This window comes from Conger conger, chromosome 1 (assembly GCF_963514075.1).
Source record: "Conger conger chromosome 1, fConCon1.1, whole genome shotgun sequence".
Taxonomy (NCBI): Eukaryota; Metazoa; Chordata; class Actinopteri; order Anguilliformes; family Congridae; genus Conger; species Conger conger.
In genome coordinates, this window is record NC_083760.1 from 58,853,170 (window position 1) to 58,880,578 (window position 27,409).

A 27,409-nucleotide genomic window follows, 5' to 3' on the forward strand; every position below is an offset into this window, starting at 1 on the left:
ATCAGGCATGGTGCCTGAGAACTTTAGGCCCTGTGCATGCAGTGGCAGACCACACTAGTGTTAAGGTTTGTATGAAAAGAGCACACGTCTGGTCCGGTCTCACGTGCACAGGAAGCACAGATGGAAAAAGGTGCTGATTATGAGGAGGAAACAAAGGGAGGACTGCAGATTGCAACACTATAGCAAGACGCCAGGGATTAGCAGGCTGTTTGTAGCCCCTCTGCCTTAAAGGCACCAGGATGGATAATTGGTGTTTTCACTGCAACCTTTCAGAGGTCTTTAGGAGAACGTGTTACCTCAAAACGACAACATAATTTCAGTCTCTATTGCGGCTATTCCCACCGTACAGCAACACAAAGACACCATGTCTTAAAAGAAGCGGATGAAAAAGAAATAACCAAACCCCGTTGATAGTAATTCAGCCCCTCTAATCAGCTCGTCACAATCTTGTTCCATGTTTGAATTAGTCAAAAAGAAGCAGCGTTTTTCCTCGGAGAAGAAAAACGATTTTCACAAAGGTAGTTTGTTTATCCGTTTCCGGGGAGAGAGGAAGGCTGTGAAAAGTGCCGTCTCCAGCCGTGTGGCTGATGCGATTGCTCCTGGTGACACTGTCGCCAGCGGAGAACTCCGCTGTGCTTTTAACAGCCATTTTCTCTGGGATTGACTGGTCAGAGCTTTATTTCTCCTGAAAGAGCCTCATAGCACAGCCCCATGATAGCAGCTGCCAGATTTTCCCAGATGGTCTACCTGAAGGCACGTGCTGCTACCCTGCATGCACACACAACCTATCCACCACACGCAGACACATGTATGTATGCATACAATTTACAGGCATGAATACCACAGACACATCCAAGCTAACCGACTCATACATACAGTGGACTCCAGTATTATTGGCACCTGTAACTGGCGATGCACAATAAATACCTATACATTGCACAAACACAAACAATATAATTATTTAGATAAACTCAAAATGCCAATGTGAGAAATACTGTACTTTATTAATGTTTTGATACAACCAACCACAATCAATCATTCATTTAATAAAAAATAGATTAAAGTAATTATTGGCACCCCTGGTTTAGTACTAGGTGCATTCTCCTCTGGCAAGGATAACAGTATTGAGTAATTTCGTGTAAGGTTGCACAAGGTTAAAGAACACCATTCCTCTATGCAGATCCTTGCAAGATCCTTCACGTTCTTGGGTTTGTGCTTATGAACTGCCCTCTTCAGTTCGGCCCACAGGTTTTCCATTTGATTGGCCTGAGATGGCCATTGCAGAACATAGATGATGTTGTCAGGAGACCATTTCTGTGTGGAGTTTGAGGTTTGCTTTGGATCATTGTCTTGCTGGAAAGTCCACCCACAGCCATGTCTCAGCCTTGTGGTAAAGGGCAACCAGACTGCCAGCCAAAATTGCTTGATACTTGATGGAAGCCTCTATACCATTGATCTTAACCGGCGCCCCTGGACCTCTGCAATTAAAACCGCCCCAAAACATCACTGACCCACCATCATATTTCACCATGGGTATGAGGTACCTCTCGTTTTATGCATCCGTTTTGCCAAACACGCCAATACTGTATCTGACCAAAACAGTCCACTTGGTCTCATCTGTCCACAGCAACTTCATTCAATCATAATAATTTAAATTACCAAATTAAACCAGAACTGAAGGTGTCCTCTCTCCCACACATACAGCCTCTAACCCACAAAGCTCAGTATTTTTGTCACAAAAAAAAAAAACTTCTCTCACACACATGCACGCACGCACGCACGCACACACACACACACACACCTCAGTACTTAGCATGCAGACCCCTCTCTGCAGGCAAACTTAGAGCGGGGTTGATCATGAGTCACTGACAGAGCGGAGTGAGCACGGCCATATTTTATTTTACATCAGACATTTGCATGCGTCTACACTCTCAGACCAGCGCTCATACATTATACACATTATACAGAATTTCATCTTATTCACAACCAAAGTCCAGAAGGTTACAGGGTTCAGGTCGAGGTACAGGTCCACTGATGTGTGAGACATCTCAGTGTGTGTGGGTCAGGGGTCAGAGTTCAGGGGTCACTCCTCTTCCAAGCTGATCATCTCGACTTGCCCTCCTTCTCCGAGGTGAGAAAGCAGCTTCCTGTAGGCATTTCTGTCACAAAGACAAATGTGCAGTAAATACAGTGTCCTTCCACACCCCAGATCTGAGATATTTAATTTCACATAATACATACGCACACTAAACTGTTAGTGTGGAAAGTCTTGTGTTTTCATGCTCCCATATTAGTATCAGTGGTGTGGCTCTGAGTTGGGTCAGTGCTGTGTGAATGAGTGTTAAGGCTGCGCTGTTTGTCGGTACTATGTGAATCAATGTTAGGAGTGTGCAGTCTGTGCTGTGTGAATCAATGTTAGGGCTGTGCCTTCTGTAAATGCTGTGTGAATCAGTGTTGGAGCTGTACGGTCTGTCAGTGCTGTGTGAATAAGTGTTGGAGCTGTACGGTCTGTCAGTGCTGTGTGAATAAGTTTTAGGACTGTACTGTCTGTCAGTGCTGTGTGAATCAGTGTTAGAGTTGTGCTGTGCCTTCTGTGCTGTGAGAATCAGTGTTAGGGCTGTGCTGACTGTCAGTGCGGCATGTATCACTATCAGTTCTGCACACCTCAGTGTGGTGTTCCTCCCCAGGCCTCTCTTGGTCTCAGTAGTCCTCAGGTTTTGTGATAGCACAGGGATCAGAACGGTCACCACTGACTGGTCCAGAATTGCCACCGTTTCTAAAACACTATAAATCTGTTGGTCGTAGACACCCGTGTTTTCTTCTATGAAGCACCTGTAACATATACAAACATAAACTGTTCAGCCACCTGACATAAGCATGCAGTATGCAGTCGACATTTGAGATTCACAGTGTAGGGCTGTCACACAGCAGAACTCAGAGCCTAACACATACTCTAAATATACACCTGAAACATTTGGCCCCATTACCACTGAAGCTGAGACAGTCCAAGTTGGCTGCACCCAAACCCAGCTGAAGTGTCGATGGGTCACTCACTTCAGAACGGCGGAGAGCTGGTCACATGGTCCCTCTCTGGACGCACACCTCTCCACCACCAGCTGCAGGGCGTCTGTGCTCAGCTTCCTCACTGCGGAGACATGCCCTGCTGTCAATCAAAACTCACAACACCCCGGGCCATCCGGTGCACAACTTCCTATCAGCCAATTCAGTCAGGTGAAACTGGATAATTTAAAAATCGTATATGTGCAATTTACTGACAAATTAATACTTCCTACTAGCACTGTGACACCTGTGAGAAGGTCACAGTGGTTTGACTCTTGTGACTCTCAGAGCAGCAGTATCACTGTGTCTGGGGTTAGGCATGTGATCGTGTCTCTTAGGTACATTATTAATGCAACGGCTGTGCAGTATTAATGTGAGGTTTGGGTGGTATTAATGTGCAGTGAGGGCAGCATCCATGTGAGGGTTGAGCAGTATTAATGTGGCGTGTGGGCAGTATTAATGTGAGGTTTAGGTCCTTTTAATATGGAATGTGGGCAGTATTAATGTGGAGTGAGCTGTATTAATGCAAGGGTTGAGCAGTATTAATGTGGAGTGTGGGCAGTATTCATGCGAGGGCTGAGCAGTATGCAGTATTAATGTCAGGTTTAGGCAGTATTGATGTACAGGTAAGGTGTAAAGCTGGTCCCACCCTGTTGCTCGTTGACCAGCATTAGGCAGCGCAGCACTGGTGGGAGGGGCAGGGTGAGCAGCTCAGGGTTCGAGTCCTTCGTCCGTCTCAGCAGCTCCAGCAGGAAGGCCAGGACTGAGGCCAGCCGAGGGGGCGGGGCGTGGCCCTTAAACTGCAGGAAGTTCTCACTGTAACATCGCAAACACGTTACACATTACAGCGCCACACAAACACAATGCTTCACTAACTTTACTGGTGTGTGTAGGTTCTCAGGTGTTTTTTTCTAGGCGTTTATGAATGTGTAACAAACAACATTGCAGGGTGTGTCGTTTTTTGTCAGTATAAAATGAATACAAATTTCGGGTGGGATAGATTTTTGAACATGTAACAGGATAGGCTTATGTGTGTAGCAGGAGAAGGCTCTGGGCAAGCTAGGTTTCTAAGTGTAACAGTTGACCTGAGCACTTGTATGATGGCCTTCCTCAATGCTGCCCCCTGGGGGTTGGGTGGAGTCTCACAAACAGCCAGCAGGACGGGGTGATTGGCCACGGTGCCGGCGGAGGGAGTGGCCGGGAGGAAGCGGCCCAGGTAATGGGAGGTGACGCTGTGCAGCTGCTGCTTCAGGTACGCCCCCTGAAACTGAGCCGTACCGGCTGCCACCGACAAGCCCTGGGGGGGGTGTGCAGGTGTGGTCAGTCACTACAGCCTTCATTTAATCAACTGTTAATATCAATTCTGTTAATGTCACATCCTGTGCACACTGACATCAGCCCAGAGAGCAAGCAGGAGAGGAAGGTGAGGGTTGGTGTGGGGGAATGGGCAAGGCCACAGGTTGAATGGCAGGTGTGCAGGCTTGAGGGTTGGTGTGGGGGAATGGGCAGGGCCACAGGTTGAATGGCAGGTGTGCAGGCTTGAGGGTTGGTGTGGGGGAATGGGCAGGGCCACAGGTTGAATGGCAGGTGTGCAGGCTTGAGGGTTGGTGTGGGGGAATGGGCAGGGCCACAGGTTGAATGGCAGGTGTGCAGGCTTGAGGGTTGGTGTGGGGGAATGGGCAGGGCCACAGGTTGAATGGCAGGTGTGCAGGCTTGAGGGTTGGTGTGGGGGAATGGGCAGGGCCACAGGTTGAATGGCAGGTGTGCAGGCTTGAGGGTTGGTGTGGGGGAATGGGCAGGGCCACAGGTTGAATGGCAGGTGTGCAGGCTTGAGGGTTGGTGTGGGGGAATGGGCAGGGCCACAGGTTGAATGGCAGGTGTGCAGGCTTGAGGGTTGGTGTGGGGGAATGGGCAGGGCCACAGGTTGAATGGCAGGTGTGCAGGCTTGAGGGTTGGTGTGGGGGAATGGGCAGGGCCACAGGTTGAATGGCAGGTGTGCAGGCTTGAATGTTGGCGTGGGACAGTGGAAAGGGCTGTGTGTTTGACAGTGGGGGTGTGGGCGTGATGGGGCCACAGGTTGAATGGCGGGGGCACAGTCTCGAGGGTGGGTATGGGGCAGTAGGTGGGGCTCACCTGAAGGTAGAGAGGCAGGTTCTCCTTCACAGCGGACAGCACCTGAGGGGAGAGCCCCTTGTCCTGCTGGAAGACGGCGTGGGGGAGGAGCAGCACATCCACGATGCGGAAGAGCAGCTGTTGGGCTTTAGACGTGGCCAGAAGGGGGCTCCACTGCTTCACCACACAGCCTGAAGGAGACATGTATGTAGATGAGGTGGTATAGGTGAGTAGGAGAGGTATACATGTGTTGATGGGGTGGTATAGGTGAGTAGGAGAGGTATACATGTGTAGATGGGGTGGTATAGGTGAGTAGGAGAGGTATACATGTGTAGATGGGGTGGTATAGGTGAGTAGGAGAGGTATACATGTGTAGATGGGGTGGTATAGGTGAGTAGGAGAGGTATACATGTGTAGATGGGGTGGTATAGGTCAGTAGGAGAGGTATACATGTGTAGATGGGGTGGTATAGGTGAGTAGGAGAGGTATACATGTGTAGATGGGGTGGTATATGTCAGTAGGAGAGGTATATGTGTGTAAATGAGGTGGTATTGGCGTGTACAGGTACAGACCCACAGCCCAGTATGCCAGCCGCAGTCCCTCTGGAGGGCCCTTGTTCACCAGGTAGGGCTTGATGTGTTTCAGGACGTCGCCCACATACTCCAGTGCTCTGGTCACCATGGCGGAGCGCTCTGCCAAGCTCTCGAGCCTGGAGTAGGCCCGGCCCACAGCCTGTCACAGAGGGAGTGTCACTATAAAGCCCATGGAGAGTTTGAGTGTGCCTGTGTGTGTGTATGTGTGCATGTGTATGTATGCATGTGTGTGTGTGTGTGTTTGTATTGCTTGTGAGGACTGACTATTTACGTCCCACCAATCTTGTGAGGACATTTTGGCTGGTCTTCACAAAATGAATGCAAGGATGGCCCCCGTTCATCATATACAGTAGCCTATGCAAGTCATCATTACAATACAATGCTTTGACGGTCATCATTACAATACAATGCTTTGACGGTTGAGTTTGCTCCGTTTGTGTGTTTGTGTGTGCGTGTGCATATGTAACAGATGTACTTTACTTTGATAAAGGTTGCCAGAGCAGGCACGGGCTCCTGCCTGCTGGCCCCAGACGGAATCCCTGCCCCCTGTAGTAGAGACTCCACCTCTGGCAGCTGGAAGACCAGCCTGGTGAGCTCTGGCAGAAGATCGGCCAGTGCCCGGCCTGAAACACAACAGCAGCTTTATAGCCACAGCTACAGCATGAGCACTGCAGTTACATGTAGCATACAGGACCCCATGCATGAAACACACAGCAGCACACAAAGTATGTAACATGCAAGACTACATACAGCTATACTGTACAAAAGAGTGCAGAATATAGGAATTTATAGTTATACATGGGACCAGGGCAGGAACTTTTTTCTACAAATTTCACCATTTCACTAAAACCTAGATATTTAGAATAGAAAAGGACCATCCAAAGTGATGGGTCATTACTTGCCAAAGTTGAGCAGAAAAAGTTACCAGCCACAGATAAAATTAACCAGCATTTGGCAGGTGGTTGGTGTTAATTTCCTACTCTGCACGGAACCTATATATTAATGTTAGCGCACACAGTCTCTGTGAGTGACATTACTGTATATTACAGCAGAAATGGGGAGGGAACTGCATTTCACCTAGTTACAGTAGCCTCTGAGGCTCCATCCTGTAGTATGTACCACAGTACGAGCTACTAGCCTAAGAGAAGAATAACGCCCTCAAACCGCAGCCGTACCTGCCCTGCTGTCGGTCCCGTCTGCGTTCCTGTGGACGTGCTGCTGCAGGACGCTCCGGACCCAGGCCCGCACGCACTGGGCCTGGGCAGAACCAGGCCCGGCTGAGCTCACGGAGGACACGAGGGCCCTGCAGGGACGGGGAGAGACCGCTAAAAACCCAGACGCGACCACGGGCCCATGCGGCGTACCTGCACCTGGGCCCGATGCAGAGAACACCCACCTTCTACACACACTCTTTTCACAGGCACCTGTTTAACAAAGCTATTTACAAGCCCTTTTATGCGCGTCAATGCCTGGTGAAACGACAAGGGCAATACAAGCAACAGACGAGAGCTGACAATAACATTATAGGCAACAAATAGAGTGCAGAACTGAAAGGACTCGCACAACACAAGCGAAATAAAATATTAAACATGCAAACATTCAACACAATACTGAGCAATGAATAAATAAAGGAATAGAGGAATAATTGTAGAATTTGAGCTCCAGTCCTGCCTGAAGGCAGATACTGAACCGGCAGGTCAGGCAGTTCATTCCTCCCCCGTGAGGTTGGGCAGGAGACACATGGGGGGGTATGACCTCAAAGGGGAGGGACTTCTAGGTGGGCAGCACAGACTCTTATCCAATCAGAGGCTGCAGCTCATGTGTTTATAAGCAGAGGACCGCCCACCTGTTCTGGAGGAGGTGGATGAGGTAGCGAGTGACCAGCAGGGGGTGCAGCATGTCATCCCAGCCGAAGCTGTGCATGATGGACAGGACAGGGTGGGGCTGGAGGTCCTGGGGGGCGGAGCCGGGCAGTTCCAAGGCCAGTAGTGTGAACCCTGGGGGTGTGAACAGGGGTGGGACGAGTCTTTTTACAAACCAGAAACAGAAACGGCTTCTACAGCCAACATCACAATGAAGCCCATGCTAACTATAACAGCACACACTCCCTCACATTTACAGCAGAAAATCTAATCGGGAGATAACCCACATCCTTCTCAAAAGGGTTGGGGTTTAAACTGGTACTGAAACAGCTGGTCTGCGGGCAAGATTAATGTTCATGCATACAGAGGTCATTTTTCCATTTCTTTATTCATAGTCTGCAACACCCATTATGTAGCCCGCGATAAGGTTCACGCGGGCCCTTGACCTTGGGTAACAGGGACCTTGAAAGGACTAGAGAAGTCGCTGAATCCGCAGCGGAGGCGAGAGTGGGAACGCTGACTCCACGCGGCGCGCTCGCCGTACTCAGCCCAAGGCTTCCTCTCACCTGCCGCGGAGTCGGCCAGTTGGGCCGGGGGGGTCTGGGATAGCCGGGAGCCGCGCAGGAAAGGGAACAGGTTGGCCCACAGCGCACCTGCCACCGCTAGGTGGCGCTCTTTAGCCACACTGGGAGGAGGAGAGGCGGCGGCAGCGTGGGAGAGCTGGGAGCAGCGCTGAAGGACCCTCCTACAGGAGAAAGACAGCAGGAAACACTGAGACACAGCCACTTTCACACACTAACTCACACCAAGTCAGACACACACTAGTGCGCAATTATTGTCACCCTTAGTAAAGATGAGCAAGGCAAGGGAAGGTAAGGTTATATTTTATGCTACAAGAAATGGCAAAACTATTATTTAATTCAGTAAATTTGCACAGAGAAAACATTTTGTGGACACACAAAATAAAATACAAGAATTTAGCTTCTTGAGTTTGGCATCAGAAGGATGTTTGTGCTAAAGAGGAGCACATGCAGAGCTATGAAAACGTATTTACCCCCTTTCCTGATTTACTCTATTATTGCACATTTATAACAACGAATGGTTTCAGATCTCTATACAAAATGCACATGTATGATCTGACACATCTTGAAAGATTATGAATGGAGGACGGGTCAAAATTTCCCCAAGTATGTTCACATACTTCTGGATTCTTTCGATTTTCGATTCCAATTCTGATTCCGATTATGCTTATCAAATCTGATTCTCATTGAATCCCGGTTCAGATTCTTATTTTTAGGCTCCTAAAATGGTGTCTTTCATTTCAGTAAAACAAAATCTAAATAAAAAATCTACATTTTTCAGAGAAATAACTAGAAAATGGGTTATGCTGCTCTGTGAGATTGTCAAAGAGATACATAAATATACAATGGGCTGCAAACCAAAACAATAATAGAGCTATTGACATATTAAAGCTTTATTTCCCAATGTGTAAAGTAGTGGGCTTTATTAATGATTCAATGGAATCAGTCTTACATAAAAAAGAAAAAAGATTTTTCCCCCAAAAACAAGTTGCACAATTATTGGCATCCCTGGTTTCATACTATGGGCAAACACCCATGGCAAAGATGACAGCCATGAGTCTTTTCCTAGAATTTCTGATAAGGCTAGAGAGTACATTTGGAGGATCCTCCATGCAGAACCTTTCAGAATCATTGATATTCTCGGGATATCCCCCTCTTCGGTTCAGACCACAGTTTCATATGATGGAGACTGAGATGGCCATTGCAGAACATGGTTGTTATTTTTACTTAACTATTTCTGTGTGGATTCTGATGTATGCTTGGAGTCATTATCCTGCTGGACAATGTACCTATGATCAAGTATCAGCTTCCTAGCAGAGGCAACCAGATTTTCTGCCAAGATTTTCTGGTACTTTGTTGTAATCATTATGCCATTGGTTAAATAGTGCCCCTGGACCACTGGCAGCAAAACAGCCCCAAAACATCAATGACCCACCGTCATATTTGACATTAGGTATGAGGAACTTGCATACATTCCATTTTGCCAAACATTTCATTGGTGTGTATGGCCAAAACGTTCAATTTTGGTCTCCTCTGACCATAGCACTCTCTTCTCGTCATAATTCCAATGAGGCAAACTCAAGATGCTTGGTTTTGTTTATTGTGCTCAGTAAGGGCTGTTTTCATGCCACCCTTCCAAAGAGTTTCTATTTTAGACTTGGTGACACCAAGACACGATCAATATCTCCAATTCCTGAACTGCGATCCTTGGATTACTTATGGCCTCCCTCACCATCTTCCTTACCACCCATGGGGATAAAATGCACCTGCATCCTCTTTTTTGCAACCATTCCATATGTTTCATGCCTTTTTATTATTGCCCTTACAGTGCGAAGTGGCATATTTAACCGTTTATGTATTGTTTTTTGTACCCATTACCCAACTTGTGATGGTCAATTACCATCTGTGGTGGTATTTGCATGCTTGTGACTTAATTTTTATACTGGAGTGAAACAGTAACATTTTATTGCCAATTTCCACTTTGTTTGATTTTATCTACAATAAGGGGTGCCAATAAAATCTTTTTTTGCCAATAAAGTTTTCAGAAAAAATTAATTACTAAATTAAAAACATTGAAACATGAGTTAATGTATTACAATAAAAGTATATTGTTTTTCCGTATGTTTGAAAATAAAATATAGATCATTATCCATGTGGTTTATTATATGCCTTTTTTCAAAATTTTTATTAAGAGTGGCAATACTTCTGGAGCCCACTGTAATTCTCTATATTGCATATATTATAGTGAACGTACGCCATTTTCTGCTACTGGTGCACCTCTGAATCTGGGGTGGTACAGGGACTGGGGACATCAAAAACAGAACAGAGCTGAAGGTTTCACCGGATTCCTGTCCTGGAGGGCCACAGTGTCTGCTGCTTTTAGAGGTGTATTTGGCACCAGTGGTTCTTCGAAATCATTGATTGGCTAACTAATTAATATACTGTACCTTGTTCTCAAGGCCTTCCTTAACTGACAGCTGACTGGAACCCGTAGACACCTGGGAAAGTACTTCACACACCAGGTTTAACCTTGCTGCAGTAAATTGTGTTGCACTGGAGGTGGTTCTTCCCTTCCGCAAAATGAATTCACTGCAGTGATTACATTTTGCTGTATGTGTATTGCTACTTTCTGAAGTGAAGCCTAACCACACCATTTACTCTGGTGAACCATGCTTTAAACGGCGTACATGCTGTGGAGATGCACAATTTAACCAGGGATGTGGACATTAGAACAGCAGGTCCTGGCAGTTAACTTTTTGAGCTGAATGAATTTCACTCGTTCTGCAAACACACGTAACTCATCTTTCGTAGTGATTTCCTGGTTCTTGGAAATTTGGAAGCGGTTCCAATTCACAACCCTCTCAATTGGCAACCCTACTCAATGTTATCCAAAAGGGAGAGGGCAGACAGTACAATGGTGCCAATAATTCTGGACACCCATCCCCTCACCAAGCAAAATATTTAAAAAGCTAATTGAAATAAGATTCAATTTGATTGTATTTGTATTGTGCTTTAGACAGAAGACTATCACAAAGATGCTTTACAGAGCAACAGAAGGAAAAAGGGAAGCAGCAATGCCTGAATGGCCAGATAGCAAGCACATGAGGTAAAAAAAACCCTCAAACAGGGGAGCCCACGCACTGCTGCCTGACAAAGAGTAAAGGTGGAATGAAAGAGGGTTTTGAATTTCTGTATGTTTACACTAGGACTCGGAACTGTACTGTCCTCTCAGGTCTACTTTTGCACTTGTTCTTGTGATTGATTTGCACTTTGTTGTACGTTGCTCTGGATAAGAGCGTCTGCTAAATGCCATGTAATGTAATGTAATGTAATGTAAAAGAAGCAGCATAAAATATAACTTATTTGAATACAGGTCTTCTTCAAGTGCTACAATGGGAGGTCAGTTTTGTGCGTACAGTATGTGTAAGTATTCGGACAGTTGTACAATTTCTTTTTGTACTCCAACCCATTGGATTGGAATTGAAACATGAACATGAGGTTAAAGTGCAGATTGTCACCTTTAATTTGAGGGTATTTACATCCATATTGAGGGATCTATTTTAGGGGACCAAAAGTAATTGGACAGTTGGCTTCTCAGCTGTGTCTTGTAGTATGTAGTCTTGATTCTAGGCTTTTGATTGCCTCATTTTAAGACCGTTATTGGCGTTTGTCAACATGAAGACCACTATGAGGCTGAGAAATAAGAAAACAGTCAGAGGCACAGGCCAAACAATTTGCTTGCTGAAAAAAGTTTAAAAAAAGTAACAAAAAAAAAAAAAAAATTTGGAAGCCACCTGTCCAATTACTGAAACGGTATAGGTGTCTCGGTGGCGCAGCCTGTAGAGCACTGACCGCATGCTCATTGCGAGCCACGACGTTGGCGGTTCGAATCCGACTGTCTGACATTTGTCGCATGTCTTCCCCTCTCTCTCGCTCCCACTCTTCCTGTCTCTCTACACTATATACTGTCCAATAAAGCTGAAAAAGGCCTAAAAAATATCTTTAAAATAAAATTCCTACACGGATCAACCAACATGGACGTAAATACCCTCGTCGTTTCATTTCACATCCAATGTGCTGGCATACACAGCCAAAAGAACAGAAATCGTACCACTGTCCAAATACTTACGGACTGCACTATATGTGTGCATGTGTATTACTAATCTCATCTGTGCGACTGACACTGTTATTGCCTCAAACCAAGATTAACAATATTGATATTTGATATGAAAATATTGATTTTAGGTATTCTTGTTATTTTTCTTTTGATTGGCTGGGGGAGCAGGGAGCAGGTGCCATGCGGTTGGCTGTCGGGCGGGGGTGGCAGCAGTGCGATTGGCTGTCAGGCTGGGCTGGCTGCAGTGCGATTGGCTGCAGGGTTTAACAGTGGCTGTAATGTGGCTAGGGGTTTGAGAGCAGCTGGCTCTAGCACAGATAAGGAGCTAAAGGAGCTGTAATCCCATTTAGGCAGGGGATGATCCTTCTGTCCTGCCATTCTGTAGGATGAAAGGCAGCGCTGGAGAGGGATCTGGGGGTGAGCTCGGAACCCCACCCCCCGAATCCACTCGCCCCCCGCCCCTAAACGCCTTCCAGCAAGGTTGCACCTAATCCAGAGAGAGCTGAGACAATCGATTACAGTCTGAATTCATTAGCCTCGTTACCGCGACGACCCAGCCATTCACACCCATCGCCTCTTATTGTAAAAGACATCATCAGAGACCCCGTTTAATCCTGTTCACTGTGGTTTCTGTAACACACGCACACACATATACACATACATGCACACACACACACACACACACACACCAAACACATGCACACACACACACGCATGCACACACCAAAACACATGCACACAGCAAACACACACACACACACACACACACACACACACACACACGTACACACACGTACGGACAGACACACAGGAACACACACACACACACACACACGAGCGCACACGCATACACACACACGCATGCACACACGCATGCACACACGCATGCACGCAGACACACACACACACACACACACACACACACGCGCACACACGCGCACACACACACGCGCACACACACACGCGCACACACACACGCGCACACACACACGCGCACACACACACGCGCACACACACACACGCGCACACACACACACACACGCATACACACGCATGCACAATTACGGACAGACACACAGGAACACATGACTGAATGAATCTCAGTGAATCACTCTCTCCCCTACAGAGGTATTCACCGTCTCAATCTCCCTCCAGCAGAGTTCTCTCTCTGTCCATCTCCATCTCCATCTCCCCCTGACAGTTCTCCATCTCCATCTCCCCCCTACACCTTTCCTCTCTCTTATACAATACAGTAAGTAAGAGTCCCCAAAGCAGAAAAATGTTCTCTTCCCTAAAAAACCGTCATATGCCAAGAATCTTCTGTGGCAAGAAGGACACAAGACACATACTCCCATTTCTGCAGAAATCCAAATGTTCTCTGATTCCAGGAAAAACACTGGCCAATGGGATATAAAATGCAGATGTAACATTACATATATAGTACTCATACATGGCCAGTACATGGAATATAAATATAGCATTAAAAGTGTTAATGGCGGTTCCCATGGGCTCCTTAGTGACGGGCGAGTGTGCTGTAGATTAAGCAGCGGGGCCTGGGAGGGAGAGAGAGCGTTGGAGCGGATCGGGGTTACAGCTGTCGGCAGGCAGGGATCCTGCTAATTGATCACAGAGGAGTTGATTACCGCGCGGCCGGCGGGATCGTAGCCTGAATCGGATCGCGGGAATCAGGGGCCCGGTTACCAGGAAGACAGACCCGTCCCCTCTCGTCTCATTGTCTCGGCCGGAGCCAAAACGGGCCGCGTCTCGGCGCTAATCCCGCTAATGTTTTCAGATCCGCTCCCCGGCTAATGACGGTAATGCCACGATGACAAAATTGCAGAGCCGCGTAATTACGTGTTAATTGTATCGCTGGAAAACACGCTAATCAAAAAAATCTAAGTACCGCTGGCAGAATTGGAATAGTGTGGTGAAACAAATTTGAGGCCGGCTAACTGGGTCAGCGGTGCCGGTGTGAAAGCGGACCCTGGGGAATCTCCGCTAACGGGCGGTAATGTGCAGACGAGCGGCCCCGCTCCCCGCCGGCCCTGCTGCGTGGGGTATGGAGAGGCCACGCGGGGCGCTCCAGGGAGCTGCCGCGTGAGGTGCGTCTGGGAACAGGCGAGTGCATGAGGCCGAGGAACAGCACAGGGAACTCTCTGTTGCAGACGGAGACACAATATTGTAGGTGGAAAAACGTCTTCACAAGTGTGTTAGTCTCACAATGAGATCTTATTTTTCTCCCAAGGAGAAAATATTATTCTTAGGTTTTTGCAGTGTACTTCCACTTTTACCACAGTCACAAGCCAGCCTCAGCCAGCTGAAACTCAACAAACATCTGCTGAGGAAGGTTCTGGAACATGAGCCTGCTCAGCTCTATGGAGAGGGCAGGGCTGTCGCTGCCCACACACGGAGCTTAGAGTAATTCACACCCGTGTCCTGCAGGTGAACTCCCCCTATGCCCAGTTTAATCACCCGACGCAACGAGCGTTCCCATGGCGATTGTGGATCTGGGGGGCCCCTGGGGTCGTTCCGGGGTGTAACTCCATGCACCCCTCTACCTGCACCTGTTCAGGGTGACCCGGGAGGGCTCCAACCCAACCCAGTCCAACAAAAAGCACAGTGGCACTGGTGTGGCCTTCCCCTGAACCACATCACAAAGGTCTGCTGCAACACTGAGCTCCGTCTGTCTAACTGTGAGGTAAAGCTGTGTATTTATCTGGGTAGGAAACTAGCTTTTTTTGTTCACTGGCCACAGTGGCTGGTGCATGCCAAAATTCACCAGCCAACGTCACTGTTTTACCAGGCAACTAGACATTTAGAAAAGAACAGGACTTAAACATGATGGGTGGTTACCTGACAAAGTGGCTGAAAGACTAGACAAACAGATACAGATAGCCACAGATAAAATTGACCATCATTTGGCTGGTGGCTGGTGTTCAGTTTCACATGCTGGGATCTAAGTGACAGAAGTTTGCCTGTGCACCAAAATTATGGTCTGTTTATCTGCCAGACAAATCTGTCTTGACCAAAGTCCTTCCTTTTGTGAAACAAATACCACTCTTTCTGTCAGAAATGCCAGAATGTGTCCGATGTGGGACTTGGGAAGAGAACTGCTCTAGGAGGGAAGTGGACTGTGTATTGTCCGAGAGGAAAACCAAGCAAACTTCTGTTCTGTGTGGCTCATAAGAGTAATAATGGGTCTGTGACTGTATGCATGAAAGTGTGTGGATGTGTGTATGCGCACTGAAAGGTTTAAGCCTGTATGCGTTTCAGAGGCAGTGTGTGCATGTGTATGTGTATAGTGTATCGATGTGTCTGTGTGTGTTACTGTGTGTGCGTTAGTGTAGGTGTGTGTTAGGGCGTGTACACGTGTGTTAGGCAGGTACTCACTGCAGCTGGGCGAGGATGTTCTGCACAAAGCCCAGGGCGGAGTTGATCTCTGACTGTCGGCAGGCGGGCAGCAGCAGGCTGAAGCCGTCGTTGAGCAGCCTCTCCTCAGACAGGTGAAGGTAGGCGCTGGTCTCGAACACCTCCTGCACTCCCTCCAGGTAGGACTCCAGCAGCCCCCACAGAGCCAGCTTCCGCGGAGCCTCGGTGGTCTTCAGGTAGAACTCGCGCGCCGCCTGGGTGAAGGCTACCCCCAGCCGCTGGGCCAGCGCCCCTGCGTCCAGGCCCCTCTCCAGGAAGAGCAGCAGCAGGGCCAGCTGCCCCCTCCACACCAGGGCCAGCAGGGCGGGGGTCAGGGGCGGCGGGGACAGGAGAGCCAGCAGGTCGAAGGTCCGGGCGGCCACGTCCTCCAGCTCGCCCACGCGCGCCAGCACCAAGAACAGCAGCAGGAAGTTGGACAGACCGCCCTCGGACAGCTCCTTCATCCTCCGCTGGTGGAACTTTGAGTATATCCTGGAGGGAGGGGAGGGCAGGGTGACGGAAACATTCCAAACACAAACCACACACAAAAATGTGAACATAAAGATGTGCCCCCCTTTCTTTTATCTTATTTTTCAATATAAAGACACGTTGAGTTTTCGCTTTTCCAATAACCCACCAACTAAGAACACCCATGCAAATGGTTGGTATTTCTAACGCTTGTTATTCGGGGAAGCCAGTTTGTGACAGTTATGTTACATTTTTTGGAGAAATTTTTATTTTTGTGGGAAAGGGGTACACAGCATTCTTTGATCACTTAGGGGTGAAATTTTGACACATTCGGCAAAACAGCTGCAGGGCAATTTTACCGAAATCAATAGCCCTTCCTTGTGCAGTCTGGGGCTGTCTGCATTCCCAGTGGGGGAGCGGAGGTGATGGAACACAGGGTGATCTGGGTTGTCCTTAGGCTGGTCACTCCGTTTTAAAAATGTTCACTATGATTTTTTACATAAATTATAACGTTTCTGACACAAAGCTGTGGAGAACAGTCAGCTAGAAATGGCATTTCATGATCAGATATTCTTAAGAAATCATACCTCCTTGCAGAAAGATGCTTCCTGTTGACAAGCACCATTTAGAATTGTGAGGAATGGCACAGTCTGACAAGCAACAGTGGCAGCAAATGTTAAAAATGAGAAATCATAATCCCTGCAATCCCCCTGGTGCTAGCCCCTGTAAAACCAGCCCAGAGCTCAAAACTGCAGCTTTTTTTATATTAAAATAGTCACTAGTCAATTGTCAAATGAGTCATAGAATTTTCACGCGACTAAAATAGTGACATGAAAATTGAAATTGGGAATACCTGGTGACCAAAAGTATTTGTTATTTTAGAGGAAAAAAAGTGTAGAAAGTACAGTGAACAGTTTTTGTTCATCTGTCCTGGTTGCACAAAATAACCAAACTAACCAATCAACAGCCAGCCTTAATTTACTCACGTCTATGGTGGCTTTTGATTGGTTAAAAGTAAATCTGCCTCGAAAGTGCAATGTCATCAGCATAATGACATCCTTAGCAACAGCCTGTTGGAGAGACACAATCCAAACAGAATGAAGGATCCTGCTATTTTATATGCATCTCAGTACTTCTGAAGGATGGGTACAAGTCCTAAGGCGAATCTGAAGACTTAATTCTCAATCCATTTAAACACTGTTGCCCCTCTTTGTGAAATGACAGCTATGCCATGATGTGTAAAGCTTAATTGTTAGACATCATTATTCATACAATGAATGACAATGCAGTATTTTTCTCAAACTTTTTTCAATTTGGGGGTCTCCCACAAAGACATATGGTGGGTACAAAGCGCCAGTGGGGTGAAGCAAATCACCGCTCTGACAGCTACCATGTGATGCATCATGTCATCAGTGACAAAAACTATTCACTAAATAACGTCATTGTTGCTGCTCTGAATTTCTGCTGGTGCTTCCAAAAAAAAAAAAAAAAAAAGTCCATTCTGAGCCCTGCTGGCTCATAGCAAAAAAGGCCAGCCTGAGTGGCTCAGAATGTTATTTCCTTCAAAGAGAAGAGTAGCCAGAAATTGGGATAAAATTGATTAGCGTGGGCCTTCATGTCCCTTCAGTCTTCAGCCATTTCCGCTCATGTTTAAGAAAAAGATCATCCCCCAGCTGCACTTGCCACGATGTGCCCACTGTAATTCCCCAAAACGTTCATTCATACAGTAAAACTCAAAGCCCCATCGGGCACATTAAGATAAAAATAGGTAGTACTGCCACGTTCAGTGCCGTAGCAGATGAATGAAACCCCAGAGAAAGAGAACAGTTGGGAAAGAGAGATGGAGAGTTCGTAGAATGGAACAGAGGGACTGTAGAAGAAGGAAAGAGATGGGCTGGGGGTTGTTCCGTACGGTCTGTCCGTTTGTTTGTCCAGCTTTTCAGAGGGGTGAGCAGATGCGGCTGGTTTATGCAAGATGGACACACACACACACACACACACACACACACACACACAGACACAGACACAGACACAGACACAGACACAGACACAGACACAGACACGCACACACACGCATGCACGCAGACACACACACACACAGACACACACACATGGACACAGACACACACACACACCTCATTAATGCTAAAGTGCCATGCCTCCCACCAGGGCTGGCTAGAAGCCGGAGCAGGACACGCAGAGATCAGCACGGACCACGCCGGGGGGGTTGGGGGGGGTTCTGGACCGGACCCAGACCACTCCGTGCCAACTCCAGGCGCCTACTCCACGTCGCAAAAAACCCCTGCCTGGCTCTCTCCGCACGCCTCGAACCCAGCCGTCTCGGATGAGGCATTAACCCGCCGCGCTCATTAGCTAATTAGCCTGCGTGTCTGCTCCGTGTCTGTGCATGTTCCAGCAGACGGGAGTCATTATCCGGATTTATCCGGCCGGCTCCGGTGGGAGCCCGTCTCTGCTGGCACGGCCCGACCGCTTCGCTCTGCGATTCGGGTCGCGGGTTCTGGTGCGAGCCGGGGCGTGGGTCGAAACCCCGGCGGAGAGGGGCCGGGCGTGTCGAACCCTGCCACACTGCCGGGGCAAGAGGAGGGTCCTCCAGAGCACCGGGGTGTGCTGGGAAAGCCCCGCTTTCAGCTCATGTCATGTTAGGAACAGAGGGGCCCAGAAACTAAACTATTCTCCCGAATGCCAGGAAGCTACAAACTTGTGAGAGAATCTAACACAACTACTTAAACAAGCACAGATCCAGAGCAGATCCACATCACGCCCTCTAGAAGCCATGTGACAAAGCGAAGGTGAGCGAGCGACTAAATTTGCCACCTTCTGCCCCCGGCTGCACCATGGAAAAAATACAATAACTAAAAAAATATATAAATGTCAAATACAGTTCTCAAATAAAATAATAAAAGCGAAATCCATAGAAATCCATAATAAACAAATCCCAACACTCCATACCAGTTGTTTTGAAAGCTTACAGAGCCAAAGGTGGATCCTACCCTCGAGGCCTTCCTTACCTGCCTTTCATCTGCCTCCAGGGGGCGCCGCTGCCCGTGCTGTCCTGGGACAGGTGCAGCGCCAGGATGCGCAGGAAGATGTGGAAGGAGTTGGAGGAGCGGTAGAGCTGGGCGTGGCCAGCGGAGCGGAAGAGGGAGGGGCTCCGTGGCTCCGGGGAGCAGCAGACCCTGGCTTTGTCCAATAGGGTGAGGGGAGTCCGGCTGACGGAGCACAGCTCTGCCACGCCCAGCCAGGGCACCGTAAAGGAAGCGTTCTGGGGAGAGAGGCAACCCTGGGCTCAGATACATGGCCATACACCTGAGGGCCTGAATGACCCATTTCAACTGTTAACCAGCATTCAGTCAAAACTTCACAATGACTGAGGGGCTTTCTAGTTCAAACCTATTTCCCTTGAAGAACATTTCACCCCATACTTCAAATATAGCAAAAGTACACAGAAAAAATAAAAAACCCAGTTCCAGAGAAAAAAAAAAAAACAGTTTGATTCTCCCAAGATCGTAAAAAAAGAAAACCACAATCGAAGTTCAAAAAACAAAAAGGCCGCAGAATATTTCATAGCAAAAAAATTTTGAGCCATAAGACCAACGTCAGACTCTGTGCACACCAAACACCAAGAAACACCAGGTCCAGATGCAAAACTCCCAAGATTCCCCAGATGCCAACAGCAGGCCAACCCCCAATGTCCACTCACAGATGTTGCCCAGGAGATATTAAGCTGCCTAAAGTAAAGAAAGGCCCACATTTCAAGTAGTTGAGAGAGGGGACCCCGCCTACTCCTGGCTTATGCTTGCTTAAGGGAGTGGTTGTGCTGATTAGTTGAGGGGCGGAAGAGGGTTGAGACAAGGACTGGCTTATCTAAAAGCTGACAAATTTACTTATTCAAGATTCCTTATGTTTTTGGAAGCAAAGCACTGATATTATTATGAAAGGATTCATGGCTTTAGCCCCACTCTAACAAGACCAAGCATGAATATGTTAGGAGGTAATCCAGCTCAGATATTGAAATTTGCTGCCTCTACAAAAACAGAAGTTTACTTCTGCTTCCAACAACAGAGATGATAGTTGTAGACCAGAGGTCCCCGACCCTGGTCCTGGAGAGTTACTGGGTCTGCACCCAGGTAACCAGATGAGGCGAGTTAACCGAGTAATCAACTGCACTAATTGATTAAGTGCAGAGTATCAACAAAAACCGGCAGGCCCAGTAGCTCTCCAGGACCAGAGTTGGAGACCACTGTTGTAGACAAAGAATTGTTAAGTTCAGTCAGTAGCAATCTTCTACCATTGGTTTCCGCTTGAACCTGGAAGTGCTTCTAAAAAATGTTAATTCCAACTGCCAGCCCTCAAAATCCATTATCTATATAGATGTCAAGCCTCTCGATTAATGATTTAAATTAAATGTCACAGATTGCATTCAAACTCAAAAAGGATTATGGTTCTTGTGGTCTCTGTGGCCATGCTGGACCTCTGAACCCAACAGTTCTGGTGTGCTGGGCTTCTTCAGAAGGTAATAAAATGGTGACACCTTTAGACTTGTATACAGAGTTAAACCTTTTCGTTGACTAGACATCCCATTTTATGCCTGCGGGGAAGAGTAAGACAACATTCCTATGGTTTGCCATATCAAATTATACTGTGTCTCTCGCAAAGGCCATCATCTGAAATCTAGACATCCGACAGGCTACTCACAAGGTTTTTGCAGTAGTACTCCCACAGGGTAGTGACAGCACTGCTGTTTGAGTCCCACAGGAGACACAGACTGAGACAGCAGTGAACGTGCATCCGCACCTGCTCCTCCTGCAGGCCTCCCTGTAACATATTACACACACCGTCACACAATTACACTATTACACACACAACACTATGACATACACCACACTATTACACACACAACACTATGACATACACCACCCTATTACACACACAATACTATGACATACACCACACTATTACACACACCACACTATGACATACACCACCCTATTACACACACCACACTATGACATACACCACCCTATTACACACACAACACTATGACATACACCACACTATTACACACACAACACTATGACATACACCACTATTACACACACAACACTATGACATACACCACACTATTACACACAACACTATGACATACACCATACTATTACACACACAACACTATGACATACACCACACTATTACACACACCACACTGACATACACCACCCTATTACACACACAACATTATGACATACACCACACTATTACACACACAACACTATGACATACACCACACTATTACACACACAACACTATGACATACACCACTATTATACACACAACACTATGACATAGACCACACTATTACACACACAACACTATGACATACACCACACTATTACACACACAACACTATGACATAGACCACACTATTACACTATAACACACACTAAACTATTACACACATTATACACACCATCACACTCCTACACACACAATCACACTCAAAAACATTACACCACTATCACACTATTAGACACCCACCATACTATTACTCTCACACCATCACACTAGCAATAAAGCTTTTAAAGGCGGGGCCCTACCTGAGGGCTGCAGGTTAACTTCAGCAGCTCAAGGACAAAGCTCCAGTTGTCCTCTGCTTTCTGCACAACAGGATAAATGGGTTAGTGAGGTTTGTGCCACCACTGTGTTGTCCCATTCTAAATATGCCTCCCCCCTGATCGATCGTCCTCCCCCCATCCCCGTGCAGTACCTCGCTCTGGAAGGTTCCGTTACGGCTGTACTGGCCCAGCTCGGCCAGCTGTGTGACCAGCCACCAGGTGAAGCCCAGGGCATCCCTGCAGGGGGTGGGGAGACTGGCCTGGATTTCTCCCTTCAGGAGACCCCGGAGTGGTGCGCTGATGTAGCTCCAGAAGGACTGAAATCACACGCACTGGTGAGTGCACGCATACACACATACACATACACACGCACACAGTCAGTGCGACTCCTTCCCAGAGCACGTCACACAGTCCACACTGCAGGGTACTGGTCATTACAAGACTTTAGAGACCCAGTAACACCTAAATTGGCCTTCTTATCCCTTCATGTTTGTGTTTAGTGCCTAATGTGCTAGTGCCAATTCTGTAGTGCATCCAAACAGCCCAGAGTTCTGCTCAACACTCATCATCATCTCTGCAGATCATGGTTATTTACCAGTTAGGCACTGTGATTCACTGCATGCATGTTAGCTCTAGTGTGAGCACCTGCAAACATGTGTTTGTGTGAATTCAGTTATCTTTGTACCTGTGTATGTGTGCACGTGTATACACATATACTCACCTGTATGCAGGTGTATGTGTGTTGACGTGTAAACATATACTCACCTGTGTGTGGGCTCCTGTATGTTTGCGCGCGTGTGCGTGTGTATGTAGTCACCTGTGTGTGTATGACCCTGCTCCTGTGCTCCAGCAGGTGCCTGGTGAGGATCCACAGCTCCTTGGTGCAGGTGCACTGGTAGTGGTGGGTGGTCAGGGCCTCTGTGGGTCTCACCTGCAGGAGCACACAGAGGCGGTCTGAGGCAGACAGTCAGAGACAGTCAGAATCAGTCAGAGACAGTCAGAGACAGTCAGAATCAGTCAGAATCAGTCAGAATCAGTCAGAGACAGTCATAATCAGTCAGAGACAGTCAGAATCAGTCAGAGACAGTCAGAGACAGTCAGAGACAGTCAGAATCAGTCAGAATCAGTCAGAGACAGTCAGAATCAGTCAGAGACAGTCAGAATCAGTCAGAGACAGTCAGAGACAGTCAGAGACAGTCAGAGACAGTCAGAAAAGTCACCTTCTACACCTGCAGGCCCACAGGTGTCCTCAGAGTTAACGCAGGTACAGAGAGGGTCTGCACCCACCAGGCACTCACCTTGCTGTACTTATCCACCGCCATGCTGATCAGGTCACACAGCAGACTGTTCAGATGGTCCTCAAACAGGCTGGTGCTGGTCAGATTCTCCCCGGTGAGATTCACAAATTGGTGCGCATACACCACCTGACCTGCAGGGGGCAAAAGTCGTTGGTCTCTCACTTTGATGGTTTAATCATCACCGTGTCTGAAAGCTCTAAAATCGCATCCTTCACCTGATACATAGAGCATGCAAAGGTAAAGGCACTAGGCAACAATGTCACCTTGTCAATCAGTAGTTATTTCCAGTCAGTGAAATGACAGGGGGAAGGGGGGGGCCTTGCTCAAAGGGCAGAGGATGTGTTCAGCATCTTCCCTTTATACTTCTTTTTGGAAACCTCTGAGCCCTGATCCTATGATGTGTTCAGGAGCTGTTCTGAGGAGCTGTAAGTCAGTGCTGTTCTGAGGAGCTGTAAGTCACTGCTGTATTCAGCAGCTGTAAGTCACTGCTGTGTTGAGGAGCTGAAGTCAGTGCTGTGTTGCGGAGCTAAAGTCAGTGCTGTGTTGAGGAGCTAAAGTCAGTGCTGTGTTGAGGAGCTGAAGTCACTGCTGTGTTGAGGAGCTGAAGTCACTGCTGTGTTGAGGAGCTGAAGTCACTGCTGTGTTGAGGAGCTGAAGTCACTGCTGTGTTGAGGAGCTGAAGTCACTGCTGTGTTGAGGAGCTTTATTTCAGTGTGGATGAAAACTCACTCTGCATCTTCTCCCCCAGCAGGTGCAAGATCTCCAGCAGGGACCAGTGGCAGTCCAGGTACAGATGCAGCAGGTGCCACGAGGGAGGGAACAGCTGTAAGGAGGAGAAATGAAGATAAACACACACGATACAAACGGCGTGCGTGCGCGCACAGACACACACACACACACACACTGTGTGTATGCCGGTGAATGAGTATGTGGGGGTGTGTGTGTGTGTGTGTGTGTGTGTGTGTGTGTGTGCGTGTGCATGCACGTATGTGCATGCTGGTAAATGAGTATCTGTGTGTGTGTGAGAGGGAGAGAATCGTGGCTCTACCTTGCCCTGGTGGTGGATGGTGAAGGAGCTCCGAACATTGGCGGGCAGATCTCGGAGTCGTCCGATGAGGAGGGTGACCCCAAACAGCTCCTCCAACAGCACTGAGGGAAACTGCGCCTCCAGGTCCTCATACGGGTGCACGTCTCCCTCCCCCAGTGTCCGAGGGGGCTCCACAAACCTACGAGACACACAGTCACACACAGGAATGCCTGTGAGACACACACAATGCTACACACACACACAGGCCTGTGAGACACACACAATGCTACACACACACACAGGCCTGTGAGACACACAGTCACACACAGGAATGCCTGCGAGACACACACAATGCTACTCACACACACAGACCTGTGAGATACACACAGTCACACACAGGAATGCCTGTGAGACACACACAATGCTACACAAACACAGAGGCCTGTGAGACACACACAATGCCACACACACACACACACACACACACACACAGGCCTGTGAGACACACACACAGTCAACACACAGGAATGCCTGTGAGACACACACAATGCTACACACACACACAGGCCTGTGAGACACACACAATGCTACACACACACACAGGCCTGAGAGACACAGTCACACACAGGAATGCCTGCGAGACACACACAATGCTACACACACACACACACACACACACACACACACACACACACAGGCCTGTGAGAGACACACAAAGTCACACACAGGAATGCCTGTGAGACACACACAATGCTACACACACACACACACACACACACACACACAGGCCTGTGAGACACACACAAAGTCACACACAGGAATGCCTGTGAGACACACACAATGCTACACACACACACACAGGCCTGTGAGACACACACAAAGTCACACACAGAAATACCTGCGGGCCTTCACAACCCCCCGCAGAGACATTACCTTCGGACCAGCGTGAACAGGTGTCGTTTTACCTGAAAGTGAAGACCTTCACATACTGAAGAAACTGCACACACTGCTGCCTCAGAGCTTCTGCTTCAAAATGGAGGCTGCTGGCCTGGCCTAAAGACACACACAATAAAATAAACAACAGGGGGAAAAATGGCTCAACTTCTTTACTAAAACAGCAACGCGATAAACAGCAGAGGCGCTTGTTTGCTGGGAAGCCACGCAGATAATACGCCGAAGCCAAGGAGGTTTTACCGAAGTCGTGCGAGCTGTTCTGCACCACAGACTCCAGACTGAGTATCTTCTGCCTGGAAGAGATGGACAAACAGGGGCACTGGCATCAAAGATTACTGAACACGACAAAAAACTCAACAAAAAAAACAAGCTGAAGGAAACCAAAGTTGGAACCCGAGCATTCAGAAGCAGCACGAAGTTTAAAGAGCCAGCCGCTTACATCGGAGTGCATCCTCTGCTGTTGGAGCATAGAGTACAGATACTACAGACGAAGCAGGCTGGCAGCCCTGGTGATGTTTCCATCCTCAAGACGTCCTAACTAAAGAAGGTTAAAGAAGGCTTCTTGCTGTCAGGTGACAGTGCTAACCACAGCACCCCCGTGTCACCCTATAAAGCACCATCGAGGAGTGAAAGGGAAAGAGAGCCGTGGACTCACTTGAACAAGCTGAAGAGAAAACTGGAGGACTCGACCAGTGCAGTCTCAGTGACCCAGGGAAAGCCAAAGAGCTCCACAGTGTCTGCCTCGCAGTCCCCTGGAGCAGGATCCAGCCTTAGCAGGAGCCTGGAGCAGGGGGACACACACACTGATCAGGCACACAGAGCACACCACCCCTACAATGCAGGGTTTCAACAGCGTGCCCCAAAACTGTCAGTCAGGTGCTTCTGGCAGGCCGTGGAAGATATTGAGGTGTATCACGAGGTGACACTTAAGAAAATAACTGGGAGCATACTTTACACTTGTCACACTGACATTAACAACAGTCACATTAGACACTCCACCCCCTCACACGCACACCACTATTTTTAGTGTTGTCAGGGTGCAGAACGTGCGTTTCTGCATTATGTGAGTCCCGGCCTTGGGAAGTTGGGGAACCAGTCTTCTACAGGTGAGAAGCAGTATGTTGAGTGCAGAGTGGTGCAAGCTGACCCTTACTGTATGCAGAATGGGTCACTCTGGGGCAGACTAACCTCTTTAGCGAACCTCTGGCGATATAACCTTCCGAAGACACTGTCCTGGATTCGTCCCGGCCCTGTTCAAACGCGCAGGAGAACCAAGGTGGCCGGGCCGGGCTGAAATCGCACTGACTGTCCGCCTCGAAGGGCGACACTGGCGGTGTGAGAGACTGGCTGAAGTCATCCTCCATTTCACTCGTAGACAACGACAGATATTTATCTGCTAAGAATAAAATCAATTTTTATACCGTGTCAAGATTCAGTACATTATAGTACGCTACTGTAAATACCACAACGTTCTGTAAGCAACGTTTACATTAACCACGCAAACGATAACTTTAACACAAGTGAGGCACCTCACAAGCTTTTAGCTACGTAGACAGGCTACATTATAATTGGCTTGTTGACCTGATACTTATATTAACGTGTTCACCTGACAAACGAACGTTAACTGTCTTCCTGCTCTTTAACTGGCTACCCACAGTGAACATGTAGCTAGTAGTTGCTAACAAGTAGTACTGATAACTCGCCGACTAGTTTATTATCAGATATGCCATATGCTGATGAAGCAGCTAGCTATGTTTAATATAGCAGTTCATACAAAGTGGCTGACAATTTTATGAATTACTCACATTGTACGAGCTACACTTTCCGTATGTAACTTCAACAACACCCCTTCATTCCAATTCTTCGTGTCTCTCCCGCGCAAGTGGAAAAATAAACGGAACGCATGCGCACAGCCTTCGCAGTTAACTCTGTAATTTCATTGGTTAAAAGTTCTCCACGCTGTAAGACCAAAATAAGGTGGTAACAATGTAGCTGGCGGCAGTGACTAGAGTCGCGAGTCGAGTCAGATGGGAGTAGAGTTTTTTTAAATACTGACGTTGTAAAAAGCATGAAGTCATAAATTGATCTGTTGGTCTTTCTTTTATTTTTAAATCATTACGCCATTGCCAATTTTTAAATCCCGAACTGGCAGTTATGTAAATCATTGCTAGAAAACATAGCTGATGTAGTGAAGTAGTTGATGATAGCCAGGTCATTAGTCAATGTGGCTAACTAAAGTGGCATGGGTCATGAGATTATGATGTCTGAAACGAAAACAAGGAAGAAAACTGGCACG

The 27,409-nt window shown here is 47.8% G+C and overlaps 1 protein-coding gene across 2 annotated transcripts; it reads right to left on the reverse strand.

Annotated features, from left to right (window-relative positions):
- Positions 1 to 1,875: 1,875 nt before the first annotated feature.
- Positions 1,876 to 27,033, reverse strand: mms22l (MMS22-like, DNA repair protein). Of its 2 annotated transcripts, none has more exons than XM_061255048.1 (25): positions 26,919 to 27,033; positions 26,302 to 26,509; positions 25,769 to 25,894; positions 25,354 to 25,406; positions 25,125 to 25,212; positions 24,181 to 24,358; positions 23,862 to 23,955; positions 23,133 to 23,263; positions 22,652 to 22,765; positions 21,987 to 22,151; positions 21,817 to 21,876; positions 20,918 to 21,037; positions 19,231 to 19,484; positions 15,716 to 16,225; positions 8,194 to 8,372; positions 7,612 to 7,762; positions 6,941 to 7,068; positions 6,246 to 6,388; positions 5,745 to 5,904; positions 5,194 to 5,363; positions 4,146 to 4,357; positions 3,710 to 3,876; positions 3,055 to 3,145; positions 2,665 to 2,832; positions 1,876 to 2,159 (listed from the first exon to the last, which is right to left on the reverse strand). In XM_061255048.1, the coding sequence occupies exons 2-25, from the start codon at positions 26,475 to 26,477 to the stop codon at positions 2,084 to 2,086; spliced, it is 3,714 nt and encodes a 1,237-aa protein (XP_061111032.1). In that variant the 5' UTR covers positions 26,478 to 26,509; positions 26,919 to 27,033; the 3' UTR covers positions 1,876 to 2,083. The 2 variants fall into 2 exon arrangements, with proteins under 2 accessions (XP_061111032.1, XP_061111041.1); XM_061255057.1 differs by having other exon boundaries at positions 26,302 to 26,506; positions 26,919 to 27,009.
- Between the last annotated feature and the right edge of the window lie 376 nt (positions 27,034 to 27,409).